Source organism: Halichoeres trimaculatus, unplaced genomic scaffold, assembly GCF_033239565.1.
Source record: "Halichoeres trimaculatus isolate MK-OKI-2021-1 unplaced genomic scaffold, fHalTri1.1 fHalTri1_scaffold_4, whole genome shotgun sequence".
Classification (NCBI taxonomy): Eukaryota; Metazoa; Chordata; class Actinopteri; order Labriformes; family Labridae; genus Halichoeres; species Halichoeres trimaculatus.
This window is the reverse complement of record NW_027437182.1, coordinates 23,133,632-23,148,819: the sequence shown is the minus strand read 5'-3', so window position 1 is coordinate 23,148,819 and position 15,188 is coordinate 23,133,632. Positions and strand designations below refer to the sequence as shown.

General features: G+C 41.9%; 1 protein-coding gene across 1 annotated transcript in view; it reads right to left on the bottom strand.

The window, feature by feature from the left end:
• LOC141788828 (uncharacterized) overlaps positions 1-15,188 on the bottom strand; it is a 29,115-nt gene that overhangs the window by 10,598 nt on the left and 3,329 nt on the right. The window contains exons 7-17 of the mRNA XM_074667916.1: positions 13,056-13,243; positions 11,246-11,387; positions 10,961-11,133; positions 8,784-8,951; positions 6,217-6,318; positions 5,742-5,904; positions 5,465-5,614; positions 5,199-5,359; positions 3,700-3,876; positions 3,477-3,615; positions 41-228 (exon numbers count right to left, since the gene is read on the bottom strand). Coding sequence (XP_074524017.1) covers positions 41-228; positions 3,477-3,615; positions 3,700-3,876; positions 5,199-5,359; positions 5,465-5,614; positions 5,742-5,904; positions 6,217-6,318; positions 8,784-8,951; positions 10,961-11,133; positions 11,246-11,387; positions 13,056-13,243 — 1,751 coding nt within the window. The remainder of the gene's footprint in view (positions 1-40; positions 229-3,476; positions 3,616-3,699; positions 3,877-5,198; positions 5,360-5,464; positions 5,615-5,741; positions 5,905-6,216; positions 6,319-8,783; positions 8,952-10,960; positions 11,134-11,245; positions 11,388-13,055; positions 13,244-15,188) is intronic.

The following is a 15,188-nucleotide window of genomic DNA, read 5'->3' as shown; positions in this document are numbered from 1 at the left end:
ACTGTAATCAAAGTGTTCATGTATGCAACTCATACCAGACCTTTGGAATCATGTACTTGTCCAGGGTGGTGTCCTGGGTTGTCATGTGGAACAAATTCAGGGGCACGATGTCAGCCATTCTCTGGATCTCATGGATGACTGCATTAGTATAGGGCAGGTTTTCTCTGTCACTCATGGAGGGCAGTCTGGATGAACCAACAACAGTGTCTATTTCAGCCTGGACTCTTTCTGTAAACAGTAAACACAGAAAATAACATGAGTTACTGCACAGCAGAGATTGTATTACAGACTGAGCAACATCTTTGACATATTTCATCAATTTAATCTCCCTTTTCTGTTTTTCTTTTGTTTCTTTTGTGTGAAGCGACATAGAATGTATTTAAAATGTGCTATATAAATCTGACTAATTATTATATTAATGCCTGGTTGCTAGGTGCCGCCCTGTTGGCTCTGGCTGCCTTTTGCAGCAGCTCTCTCTTCTTTGTCCGTTTCTTGTAATTTTTTTGTCTCTTTTTTGTAATCTTTGTATTTGGAGTGGATCATTACTTTGTCTGGCTTATTTGTTGGTCATGGACACCAAACTTTTTGTGGCTTATTTTTACTACTTTTTCTCCTGTGTTTGTTTGGAGATCCTACATGTAACCATGGCTGCATTGTTTACATGTGAAATCGGCTGTTAGCAGCCTGTAGCATGTCTATGCTAACTGGTGTAAGGCCTGATGTCTTCCCACAAGGTGAGGAGAAGGAGGTGTGGACAACGTGCTGGTTCTAAGGTGTGAGCTAAGAAGTGACGAAATGGACCTGTCCTTCCATCCATCGTTATTGGGAAGATAAGATCTATCTCCAATAAGATGGACAAGCTAGCTGTGCTAACCCAGCAACAGAGGGAATACCAGAGGGCAGAGTAGCATCATGCTATTCACAGACATGGCTAACGGAGCTAACATCAGACACCAACGCCACATTGGAAGAGCTTCACCTGCTGTGAGCAGACAGGATCCAGGAGACAGAGATGGAGCATGACTGAAGAAGCTCAGTCCTGGACTCTGTGGAGGTGGAGGCTGGCTGAACTGGACAATGATGGACAAGCTGTCGTCATCTATTTTCTTATGGACCTTTTTGCACTTTCTATAGACTTTCTTACTTTTGTTTTCTTGATTGCTGCTGTGACTTCAATTTCTTTGTACTTGTTAAAATGACAAAAAAATTCTATTCTATTCTATTCTATTCTATTCTATTCTATTCTATTCTATTCATACTATTATATTTGCTGTCCTTGCAGTACTGGTTCTGCCAGTACTGACTTTATTGGAAGTGACTTTTTAACAGCTGTGTCAACAATGTATCTCCTGATATCCTAAGTTGAACTTAAAAACTATTTCCTGAAACCATTATGTTTTTATAACAAAAATAAAACAAAGACACTCTGGGCTCTAATTTCGTGTGGCAGTGCAGGGGGCGCAAGCCTGGCGCAGCCTGCGCAGTGCTAATTTCGTGCGGCGCACCGCTGTGCGCTGCCAATTTGACAATTTGGTAGACCGTCTGCGCAGAGATGGGTGTGACGGTGCGCCAGGGGGAGTTGACGGCGAACCAGGGGGAGGTGTCAGCAGATTCATGTTGGGGCAATGACAATTTCGTGCCAAAAAAGTGCGCTGAAAGCTCGCCAGCTCCAACCGGGTCTGTCCTCGGCGCAAGGCGGAGCGCACCCCACGCAGCTGTAATTTGGTGACAGGCGCACATGTGCACACATGTCAACAAAGCCTCAGAGGCAGGTTTCCAGAGTGTCAGGCACATTTTTAATGCAATAAACAATCACAGCAATCGCTATTTAATGTAACCGTCTGAACCAGCATATACATTAATATCTATATTAACTGTCCTGTCACATCTGAAGTCAGATTAAAGCCGTTTGTCATAATGGAAAGTTAACTTGATGGCAGCAGGAGGTTTGATGCACATCTTACAATTAAACAATAAACAGCTTTAACATCTGATACTGAGTATATATCTGGTTCTCTCATTTCATTTAATTCAAAGAAAAGAGGGGGAGAAAAGACGAAGAAAAAAGAGACAAAATAAATCTATTTCACTCAGGATTTACCCGTGATTTCCCATATTTCTCTGTTTTAGTCTTTATTTTTAACCTGATCTAAAAAGATGGAGTACATTGTTGTAAGGAGGATGAGGTGGAGATACTGGGAGAGTATACAGTGTATCAACAAAGGCTTTGCTTGGCGATGACAAACCAGGAGTGCAGGTGGATCAAAAGTATTCTGAATGGATAAGCCAGCTGTGTAACTGCCTCTTAATTTTTTACCCCGGATAAAGACAAAGGAACAGATTAAATCTGTCCCGGGAGCTGGCCCACAAGGTGACGCGCGTCGTGTCCTCCGATGCGCCCCGCTCTCCATTAACCTGCTGCAGGCACAGCGGCTCTGACCGTCACCGCTACCAGCACTCTCTCCGCAGTGCTGTGAATCAGTCAGACCAATCAGACGCTGTGCCTCAGCCGCAGGGCATTTAAAGGCGAGGAGAGGCGCTCATTTGATTGGTGAAAACAGCACTCGGCTGTGTTAAACCCACTCACGGCTTTTCTCCTCCCTCTCTGCCATTTGCGCGGAGGGAGGCGTGGACACGCAGCTCTGCGCCTGGACTGCGCCTCTCTTGGCACTGCAGGAAACTTGCAAATTGCACCGGTCATGCCCTGTGCGCACGGCAAAGGCCGGCGCAGGGCAGGTGCGCCTGCGCCTGTGCCTGGTCTACAGAATTAGAGCCCTCTGTTTTGACTGAACATACATGTTTGTTATATAAAATAGAAAATAAAAACATTCTCATTTGACCTGACATGTTTAACTATTAACACTTTAAGCTGCGTTTCCACCAAGCAGTGCAGGTCAGTTCAGTACTGTTTGGGACGATTTGGTACAGTTAAGCCTGATCCCGTTTGCGTTTCCACAGCAAACTGTGCCCTGTCGTGGTAGGCGGCGTGTAAGCCGGATGCCAGAAGCTGCAGCTGTTAGACAATAGCATGACACCGTAGCAGCTTATCTCACTTTTAAATTCAACGAAGAAGAAAAACGCGACACAGTAAACAAAGTCCACGGATGGGAGACATGCAGCATTTCATCCTCTCTGTGATTTTCATGTACCTCTCTGTTACAAAGTGCAATCAAGCTTTGTTTCAGAGAAGTCTGTGTGCCGCCAGGAGAAATGCAGCCGCTGTGGGGGTAAGTGACGATTCTTTAGGACCAATCAACAGTCTGCAGTGTGTTGCTCCACCTTCCGAGAGCGGATCAGTTCAGTCTGGCACCCATACGAAAGGGTCCCTAAAAAGGAGGCCGGCTTGTCTCTGTTTTTGGGGATCTGTCCCAGGATGAGTCAGTGGAAACCCCGCAAAAAGCGCGTCGTACCGAGATGGAACAGATGAGACAACTCCACAAACATAAAGACAAAAAACACAAACATGCACAGCACACCTTGTATCTGGGGGTAGTAGATCATGTAGAGCAGTCCCCAGTGTAATGTTGTTGTAGTGGTTTCAGTTCCAGCACTGAACAGGTCCAGAGTGCAGGCACACAAATTCTCAATATCGAAACCAGATTCTTTGTCCTCATTCTGTCAACAACACAAAATGTAAGTGTCGAGTATGTTTTTGAATTTATTCCAAAACAAATACAACACACAGTAAGAAAACCCTACCTTTCCCATCTCTGCAAGGAAGCAGTCGATGTAGTCTCTCGGTGAGGATGGGTCAAAGCTTTCTTTGTGTTCTTTGATCTTGATTTCTACATAGTTATTCATACTTTTTAACAAAGTGAAAATCTTCTGGTGAGGTCCAGGCAGCCATTTCATCAGCCAGGGCAGTGAGTTGTAAACCTACAGAGAAATGAGAGGGAAACGGGTAGAAAGATGCTTAAAACTTGGACTTTGACACAGGAGGAGGAGGTCATGCAAAATTATAACAGAGAAAAACAGATTTGTAAGGTAAAATACAAAAACTCTCCATTTGCTTCACTACAAGGGTTTTTTTTCATTACAACCACAGTAATAAAATAATGTCCCCCTACAGCTTACCCCTGACAAAGCCTTTACTTACTGTACACTATTATAAACACCTAGGCCCATATTCAAAGAGCATCCTTAGGCTAAAATGACGTCTCTTGGTGATGTCATTCTTAGAAAAATCTAAAAATTCTTCCATTTTAAAGATTTTTCTCAGAATTTTCCCACGGTAAGGTCAAACTTATTCACAAAACGTCTTTGGCCTTAAGAGAGCCCCTGAGGCGAAAAATTGTTAGGAGGTGGGAGGAGGACTTTCGAGAAGCCTCAGAGTGAACGCTGATACTGGTGACAGACTTTCACAACATGCTTAACACAGCAGGCACTGCTTCTGTGTCCAGCTGGGCTTTTAAGATCTTTTTTTTTAACCATTTGGTTTGTTTGTTTTGGTCATTCTACCAAATCAGACCACTTTTTATAACGATGCCAGCAATCAGAGGAATTTCTTACAGCTGAGTCTGCATCCACCATTAATATCAAACAATAAGCAAATCAGTGTAATCATTCAGACATTTTGAAGCTGTGTCACAATTAATTTAACTTTGCTGAGTTTCATCATCATGACATAAAATCAATGTCACAATTACATATTTCTCCATACAGTGCAAGTTAGGGGAGACCCGGGACAGTTGTAACATGGGTCAGTTGTATCACTTGTAATCGCTCTAATCAGGAACAAGTTAGGAATCGCCTGATTTACTCTGAGCATGCTCAGTTTAGTCCTTAGTCCACATGTGAAGAAGTAGTGCCATGAGGAAGACACAGGGAAATTTGTGAGGGAAAACAAGTTCAGAGATAAGAAAGTATTTCTTTTGGCTCAAATTATTTTTGTGATTACCCATCCTGCTTTGTAGTTTAACTCATCAAACTAACGTCTTGTTGATTATGTGTCTGTTTGGCTATCTTTCATTCTTACATTCACACTGTTTGAGGTTATGTTACTGTAAGTCAACTCAGTTGTTGAGGGCACACACACACACACACACACACACACACACACACACACACACACCCACACCCACACACACACACACACACACACACACACACACACACACACACACATATTTAAATGTTGAAGCTAGTGCTTCAACCAGTGTCAACTTGAGTTCTGTGCATCATGTTTACAAGAGACTCACCTGGATCAATGGACTTCCCTGTAAACGCTCAACTTCATTCAACTGTTGAAGAATGATCTGGCTCTTTTGGTCAGTGTACTCATATCGCTCCCCAAACACCAGACAGCTGATGATGTTGGACACAGCACTATGTAACAGTGGCTTGGCATCAAAAGGCTGGCCTGTAAAATGGAACATAGATAACATGATCTCAGGTGTGTCAACGTCCAAGATTTATTAAATTATGGCAAAATGAATTTGATGAAAAAAAGAGAAATGTTTAGTGCCTTGCTGTGTGGAAAAAGCCTCAGTGAGATAGTGGCACTCCTGTTGGATGGATGGCTCCAGGCTCTTCTTGCCTAAACCAAAGTTTCTGAGTGTATGAAGAGCAAATCTCCTCTGATGCTTCCATGGTTCACCATTTGATGCCACCAGACCTTTTAGAGACAAAAAAAGTTTAACAACCACCTCAGTGGTTGAACACCTTATCACAGATAATCTGACGATACCACCCAAAGTTAATACTAACTAGTAAGTGATGGTTACATAATGTAAAATCAGTACCTTTGTTCCCAAACGCTGCATCAAACAGTGGTATGAAAGGGCGATCTGCATAGTCCTCTCCTTTTTGGACCAGGGCCTCCTTCACAAGCTTGTAGCCATTAATGACCACAACTCTACCGCCAAAAATCCGCAGAGTGAAGACATTTCCATATTTCTCTGCAAACTGAGCACACAGGGCAGACATTCAGGAGCGGAGTACAAAAACTCAGCTGGATGATGCTGATCACTATTTCTGATATAATTTCAGGATATGACTGTGTTACTGACTTCAACATTGTGTTTATTTGTCTTTCTCGACAATCTTTAGATTGCAATTTCCCACATAAATACTCAACAAAAACTGTAAACAACTGAATAACACTAGATGTATTGTTCACTGAATATTTCACATAAGGGTAAAGTATCTGCAACCACAAAACACATTCAGAACCCACATCTTATCTCAAAACTGATTAAGTGTATGTCTTTGACAAACCTCAGCGAACTGCAGGTGAATCCTACTGGAATCGACACGAAGCAGGTCACCAATCAGTGGGAGAGACCACGGTCCAGGAGGAAAGTTTGGAGGCACCCTGTTCTTCAGAATATCAGCCAACACCACAAAAACACAGAGAAATATCAAAACACTTCTGCTGTCTATCCACTCAAACCCCAGTAAACTTTGTATCGTCTCCATTATCTCATGTGAAACAGCCTGTTTGGTTCACAGTGTTAATAAGGACTGAGAGGCTCAGCACTCAGAGTGTGTAAGGTCAGTCAATTTAAAAAAATGCAAGATCAAAGTTTACAGCAAGTCGGATATGTTTTTCATCAGCATTTCCGTCTTGGAATCACTACCTTCAAAATAAAAGCTTACTACACAAAAAAGAAAACTGAAATGACACAAATGTGAGAAAACAAGTTGTGTTTTTATTTGTTTTTCTTTTCTTACTTTTTTTGGTCTGTCACGACCTGGCTCAGAGGTCGCAACAAAAATAAAGGGGGAGCACACGATCAACTTAACTTTAACAAATATTTATTTAAAGAATGTACAAGCGTTTGAATGATCAATATAACGATGAGGTGTGTGCGTCAGTAGATCAGTGTGTCTGGTGTGGGTGAAGTGAATATGTGTGTGTGGCATGTTGTCCAGGTGCAAAACTAAAACAAAAAGAAGGCCGAAGCCAACCAAACGAAAAGCAAGCTACCTCTCAGAGCGCCTGGAGAGAATGAGAGAGAGAGAGAGCAAGTGATCAGGCACGGCTTAAATCCACCTGGGAGACTGGCCAGGTACTCCCAGGTGCGCTGAAACCCCGCCCACCTGCAACCTGCAACAGATGAGACAAGACAGAACCCGGGAAAGACAAACACAAACGACAGCAGGCCCTAATAGGAGGGCCGTCACAGGTCAACATATAAAAAAAATGAATTTGATTTTATGATGAAGTGTGTTGAAATGTGAAATGAAATCTGAACTATGAACAATTCATGGATATCCACAACACTACTAAAGATGTCCCTCACCTGCATAATTTACCAAATCTCTCACAGGGGGTTATAACTGTGTCGGGCTTGGCATACACTAAAGGTAATTTTACTCTGTGGAGACCTTTCTACCAGAAAAGGCTTCAGATTGTTGGCCATGAGCCAGGATGTTAGTTAATGTTCATTATCAGAGAGAACTAGAGTAAGGGTAGCTTGCTGTGGGGGTTTTGTAGGAAGTGATGCCAGCTTTAACTGATAAGGTTGTCAGCTTGAGGTAGAGGCTGATTTTTTCTGGCAGGAGCACCGGGTTAAGGTAGCATCTGAATGCTACTGGCTGAAGTTGGAGGTGGTGCTTCGACTTTAGCTTTCAATAATTGAAAGCAGCCAGTGTCAAGGTGTAACAGGGTAAAAAATATTATATTAGTTGTTTGTATATAAGTTAACAAATTATACCGGTTTATAAGTGTGTGTGTTGTGGAGTCATTTTGTAAAATTTATTTTTAAGTATTTTTATGTGCTGCTAGGGTTGGTGTCTGTTGTTTGAGTTTATCTCTTTTTCCACCCATTTATTCATTTTATGTGCTCCTTTTCGCTTATGATGTGTTTCAAGTGTTTACTGTGTACATTAGTATTTTTATCTGGTTTCCAAGTCGCCTCCAAATGATCTTTCGAAGGTATTTAGCCTAGCTTGCGGCCACATTCTTTGTGCTAACTTGCCTACAGTTTAAGCTAGCTAAAATGTACATTTATCTGTGCAAGAGTGGAGACGGGCTGCACTGTGTACGTGAAAGCTACTGAGATTCTGGTTGAGTCTGAAATTACTCACTCATTCCCTACTCACAGCTCACTGTGTAGTGAATTAGATGTGGTGGATTATACAGTCCACTCAATCAGCTAAATGGAAACAACATTTCGGACACTACTCAGGCACACTCACCAGCCGCTGACAGTGACGTAATTACTCTCGCGTCGCCCACTGACGGCCGGGGATTTGTAGTTGTAATTTTTCTTTAACAGTGCAAAACGGTATTTATTTCAGTGATAACTAATATTATACTCAGCGTATTTTCCTTTCACAGCAAAATGTAATGGAAAGATTTATTACCCCTTATTTAAAAACAAACAAACAAAAAACAACAACATATATTTGTGCAGCATTTATGTTGAGTCTGAGGATTACAAGGTCCAGTGAATGCACCACCCGCGATGAACGGTTAAGCGGCTAACGTCCATGTTGTCTGTTTCTCTGCTCGAAGTTGTGAGACTGTTACGTCCGAAAGTTAAACAGAGAGCTAAGTGTTATTTCATTCTGGCAGTTTTTAATGTTGTTTCATGCTATCATTTATCATTGATTTCAGACACATGCAGCCTCTGTCGTACAGAATAAATACTGTGAGAGACAGAGCAAGATTCTGGTCGGTCATCTATCAACTGAAGAAATTGGATGAGTCTTGCAAAGACCACAGTAAAAGACACTGGAAGCTGCTTTTCGTGAGTTGTTGGCAGAAGCTTAAAGTATAACTTCGGTTTATACAGCTTTTACATTGTTTATTGAATGAAGTAGAGCAAAATACTCACCCAGGCCAGAAGGCTTTGATCCAAGCAGTGCTTCCGGAGATATTTAGATCCAAAATCGTGCAGCGGACGTCCGTATAATGGGATCCATCGGGGCTTAGACAGCGCCTCTCCTAAAACTGCATTAATCATCCAAAAACTCGTGTTTTTCACCAATATTCCATCACGGTCCACTCCGGGTTAGTCCTCTGCTGCACTCTGTGTCACTCCAGACAGGGCTGTGTGGCTGTTATGACCTCTGAACTGACGAAGACTTTGTTTACGATTGCCCCTCCGCGCGTCGACGTATAGCTTGCCGTCTTCCCCTGAAACAATGAGCCGCACTGCGCATGCACACACACACACGCACGCACGCACACACACACACACACACACACACACACACACACACACACACACACACACACACACACACGGGACTTAATTGCCAGAATTTCGTCTCTAGGGTGGCTTTGGCACTTTTTGGAGTGGTCTGCTGGGAAGCAGGGTGCACAGAGAGAGACAGAAAGAGACTGAGCAGACTGGTCAGGAGGGCCAGTTCTGTTCTGGACTGCTCCCTTGAGAAGTAGGTGGGTGAGTGGCAATAGTGACAGCTTGTATTCATTATGGACAATCCCACTCACCCACTGTACCGGTCTGTGGGGACCTAAGTAGCCCCTCTGCAGTTCACTCATACTCCCACCCTGCAAAATGTAGATCTCAGACCCAGCTCTCAAGTTTAAAGCATATTTTTCTTGCCAACCCCTATAGCTGTTTGCTGCTGGGTGCAGATAATAGCTGCTTAATCAGCTTTATTCGCCAAGTATTTTCAAGAATACAAAGAATTTGACTCTGGTTTAAACTGCACTCTCTCAGTACAATTGTTGGGAATAGAGAGACACTATGACAAAACACTAAATATTACAAAATGTAGAAAAAACAGAGCTTAAGTAGTAGAGAATGATAATAATAAGAATAATCATAATATTAAATAAAGAACTTTGTACAAAGTAGAATAAAAATATACACACAATTTAAGTTTAAAAAATAGTGCACTGAATAGATGTCAGAAAAATGTGCAATTTGCAATAGAGAGACATCCATTTAAGACTACTGTTAACCAGAAAGGGCTCCAGGCAAGAGCTTCGGCTGTTGGCCTCGAGCCAGGATGGTAGTTAATGTTAATGTTTATTATCAGAGGAAACTGGAGTAAGGGTAGTTTGCTGTGGGTGTTGTAGGATGTGATGCCAGCTTTAACTGATGAGGATGTCAGCTGGAGGTAGAGACTGATGTTTTCTGGCACGAAACCACAGTGGAAGGTACTGAAAGTAGCTTTTTGTTTGTTGTTGGGCAGAAACTCACGAGGTTTTTGGCGTTTTATGCTGGTAGCACAGTAATGTGTCTTTCAGCATTTCACTATTCACAACATGACCAGTCAGACTGTTGTGGAGTTTATCGTTGATGTTTATATGAGATGGTGATGACCTAACAACACAGCCTCAAGTCAAAGTTTAGAAACTCCTAAGTATGTATTATTCTAAAAAAAAAAAAGAAGTGAAAGTTTAGTCAGGTTATTAACTATTAGTTTATTTTGTTTGGGATGAGATTTCATGACAAATAAATTAGACCATCAGTTGACTTCATGTACCTAAGTACAGTATTCAAGTAAATTTACTTAAAATGTTACTGTCCACCACTGATCTTAGACAGGTGTTGTGTTATGCCAACATACCTGGTGTGGAGACTACCTGAAACAGGCTGCTTCTATCTGCATCTCTCTCCATCAGAGCTGACAATGAATCTTTTATACAACTGCATTTTAACATGATGGTTCAAACATTTGAGTTTTTACACTAAATTTTAAGGACATTTATTCACTTAAAAGCATGCACAAGTTTAAAATGTGGAAGTGCATGACTCCATCTGTTGTTGACTTGTTTCTAAAAATGTACCAAACCTTAACGGAAAAAGTTCAACTTGAAAAAAGTGCAATTAAATGTCAGATTTGAAAAGGAAATAATTGATGAATGCTAAAGACACCAGTTTATTTTCTTTTATTAAAGACCTGATTTGTGTTTATTTGGGTTAGATTGGAACAGTTGTCCTCAGTTAAATACTGCAAACACATTTTATACACTTTAATTCTTACTGAGAAATATCTTTTCACAAACTTTAACTCTTTTTGGAGTGTTGATGGTTTATCGTGGTACAGCACAGAGGCGGTATGGCTTGGGACTGCGACCGAACCCCAACATAAACTCCAGACTGGGCTGCTCTCCATCACATGGAGACAAGGAAAACCTCTGAAGGAGGCTGGTAAAAAAGAGGAACAACTCCATCCTGGCAAGCTGCTCCCCAATACACACACGCTTCCCTGAGGATACACAAATTGACATGTGAGTTTTACAACCATCATCTTTAAAGAGCTCCAACTTAACCATAAACTACAGCTGCAACTTATAATGAGGGAGAATAAAGTGACTGACCTGCTGAAAAAGGAAGGAAGGCCTCTCTCTTCCTGAATTGACCATCTTGGTCCAGGAAATGTTGAGGGTTGAAGGTGTGTGGAGTTTCCCACATGGACTCATCATTGAGGACAGAGGTCAAGGTGGGCATGATGATGGTGCCCTGTGAGGAAATAGCATTAATGAAAATAACATAATATTTTTTAATACATTTTTCATACTGTGATGCCTGAAATACACCAGAAAGCCTGCAGTGCGACTCGGTCTTGACTGGGTTTGTCAACTCCCCCTGGCTGTGTGTTTTGTTCAACAAGCAGCGTGCCTGGGTTACGTGACAGCTGGAGTCACGAGACAAAAGAGTTCCCGCGCTTCCCTCTCACTTGATAAGTCTCGCTTCATTCATGTTGGGTTCTAAAACCTCAACCTGTTGACGATTGGGTCCAGCTGCGCTCATTATGTCCGTTTATCATCATAGTCAAGCTAAATACAAACTGATTTTCCCCTTGGTCTGTTTTATTTCGAAAGTCACTCTGTGTTTTGGGTACTTTCCAGTCATGACTTCTTTTCCCACTTGATCTTCCCTATGCTGACTTTATGCGTCACAGCTCTGCGTCTGTCATAAATAGGATGGCTGCGTATTAGGCTTCCTGCAACACGTCGGACCGGCGATGCAGTCGTACTGCAACAGAACAGATCCAGTGTGAGTTGACACATTGACTTGAATAAAACCAATTTGATTGTTTGCTGTAACTGAACGCAGACACACTGTAATAGCATCAGGTGCATTTTAGCCATGATTGTATGTTGTGAGTATTTTTTATTTAAAGATGCTACGAGGAGGATCTGTTTTAATTGCACTCCCTCGCCACCTTGTGGCCTGTAGTCTCCGTACACTGTTGTAAATTACTTTTAGTGAGGTGTGTGTTTGTTTTGGGAAATAAATGAAAAACAGATCAAAACAAATTTTCTTTGTTCAAGACAACTTTTTACTGGATACAGCGCGCTGAGGCAAGGGACTTATCAGTACAGTTATGTAGCTCTATGGTTTGAAATGTGACATCAAGCAAACGTTAACAGCCAGCTATATGTTAGCCAGTGCTCTGAGGTATCTGTAAGCTAACGTGACAAGAAGTAAACACTATCAGTTTATAAGTAGTTAAGTAACCATTTATAGTTAGTGCAGCTGGCAGCCCGGTGCTCTAAGACATGTCCGTAATGTGTAATGTTAGTAAATCCTGGCAGAGCTAACATAACCTCACTCTTCATTTTATTGATAGACTTTCAAGTTTGAACAGACCACTGCAGAATAACTGCTGACTGTGGGTTGAAATGAAAATTATCACCAACAGTTTAGCCCATGTGTTATAGAGTTATACAGCCCGAGCTAAAGGCTAATTAGCCTTTAGCTCGGGCTGTATCCGATCAAGGAGCTGCGAAGTAGCATTTGGGAATAACCAATAATGGGGCTGTTAGTGTCATTTTATGTTGTGGAAAAAAATCAGGCATATATCTAGAAGTGAAACTTATTCCAGATCACTTAGAAACTCCTCACAGCCCCGTTAACCAAGAAGAATAAAACAGATGGAAAAAAAGACATTGAGGAAGTTTAAAGGTTGCTCCTAAACAAAAAACATTCTGAAAACAATAATACTAAATAAAAGTGAGACTAAGTTGTGAGTGATAATCTGGAAAATACTGTTTACAGTCTGAAACCTGCATCAGTGTAACCATAGTTTAAAAGGTTTCAAAAAAAGGACACTGATTATCTTCGGTTACATGACAGTTGTAAATACTGTAATCAAAGTGTTCATGTATGCAACTCATACCGGACCTTTGGAATCATGTACTTGTCCAGGGTGGTGTCCTGGGTCGTCATGTGGAGCACATTCAGGGGAACGATGTCGGCCATTCTCTGGATCTCATGAATGACTGCATTAGTATAGGGCAGGTTTTCTCTGTCACTCATGGAGGGCAGTCTGGATGAACCAACAACTGTGTCTATTTCAGCCTGGACTCTTTCTGTAAACAGTAAACACAGAAAATCACATGAGTTACTGCACAGCAGAGATTGTATTACAGACTAAGGAACATCTTTTGCATATTTCATCAATATAATCTCCCTTTTCTGTTTTTCTTTTGTTTCTTTTGTGTGAAGCGACTTAGAATGTATTTTAATGTGCTATATAAATCTGACTAATTATTTTATTGATGCTTAGTTGCTAGGTGCCGCCCTGTTGGCTCTGGCTGCCTTTTGCAGCAGCTCTCTCTTTGTCCATTTCTTGTCATTTTTTTGTCTCTTTTTCATAATCTTTGTATTTGGAGTGGATCATTACTTTGATAGCTCATTTGTTGGTCATGGACACCAAACTTTTTGTGGCTTATTTTTACTACTTTTTCTCCTGTGTTTGTCTGGAGATCCTACATGTTACCATGGCTGCATTGTTTACATGTGAAATCGGCTGTTAGCAGCCTGTAGCATGTCTATGCTAACTGGTGTAAGGCCTGATGTCTTCCCACAAGGTGAGGAGAAGGAGGTGAGGTGAACGTGTTGGTTCTCAGGTGTGAGCTAAGAAGTGACGAAATGGACCTGTCCTTCCATCCATCGTTATTGGGAAGATAAGATCTATCTCCAATAAGATGGACCAGCTAGCTGTGCTAACCCAGCAACAGAGGGAATACCAGAGGGCAGAGTAGCATCATGCTATTCACAGACATGGCTAACGGAGCTAACATGAGACACCAACACCAAATTGGAAGAGCTTCACCTGCTGTGAGCAGACAGGATCCAGGAGACAGAGATGGAGCATGACTGAAGGAGCTCAGTCCTGGACCCTGTGGAGGTGGAGGCTGGCTGAACTGGACAATGATGGACAAGCTGTCATCATCTATTTTCTTATGGAGCTTTTTGCACTTTCTATACACTTTCTTACTTTTGTTTTCTTGATTGCTGCTGTGACTTCAATTTTGTTGTACTTGTTACAATGACAATAAAGTTCTATTCTATTCTATTAAATTCTATTCTATTCATACTATCATATTTGCTGTCCTGGCAGTACTGGTTCTGCCAGTACTGACTTTATTGGGAGTGACTTTTTAACAGTTATGTCAACAATGTATCTCCTGATATCCTAAGTTGAACTTAAAAACTATTTCCTCAAACCATTATGTTTTTATAAAAAAATAAAACAAAGACACTCTGTTTTGACTGAACATACATGTTTGCTATATAAAATAGAAAATAAAAACATTCTCATTTGACCTGACATGTTTAACTATTAACACTTTAAGCTGCGTTTCCACCAAGCAGTCCGGGTCGGTTCAGTACTGTTTGGGACAGTTTGGGACAGTTAAGCCTGATCCCTTTTGCGTTTCCACAGCAAACTGTGCCCTCTCGTGGTAGGCGGTGTGTAAGCCGGATGTCGGAAGCCACAGCTGTTAAACAATAGCGTGACGCCGTAGCAGCTTACCCCTCTATTAAATCCAACAAAGAAGAAAACGCGACACAGTATACAAAGAGCACAGATGGAAGACATGCAGCATTTCGTCCTCTCTGTGATTTTCATGTAGCTCTATGTTACAAAGTGCAATCAAGCTTTGTTTCAGAGAAGTCTGTGTGCCGCCAGGAGAAATGCAGCTGCTGTGGGGGTAAGTGACGATTCTTTAGGACCAATCAACAGTCTGCAGTGTGTTGCTCCACCTTCCGAGACCCTTCCGTATGGGTGCCAGACTGAACATCAGTTCAGTCTGGCACCCATACGGAAGGGTCCCAAAAAAGTAGGTCGGCTCGTCTCGGTTCTTAGGGATCTGTCCCGGGATGAGTCAGTGGAAACGCCGCAAAAAGCGCGTCGTACCGAGACGAACCGAACCAGTCTGCTTGGTGGAAACGCGGCTTTAGTGTCAAAACTTTGTTTATGACATTGAATGTATTTCCAGCTAGAAAATGTGCCTCTCTCCTCCCTCCATT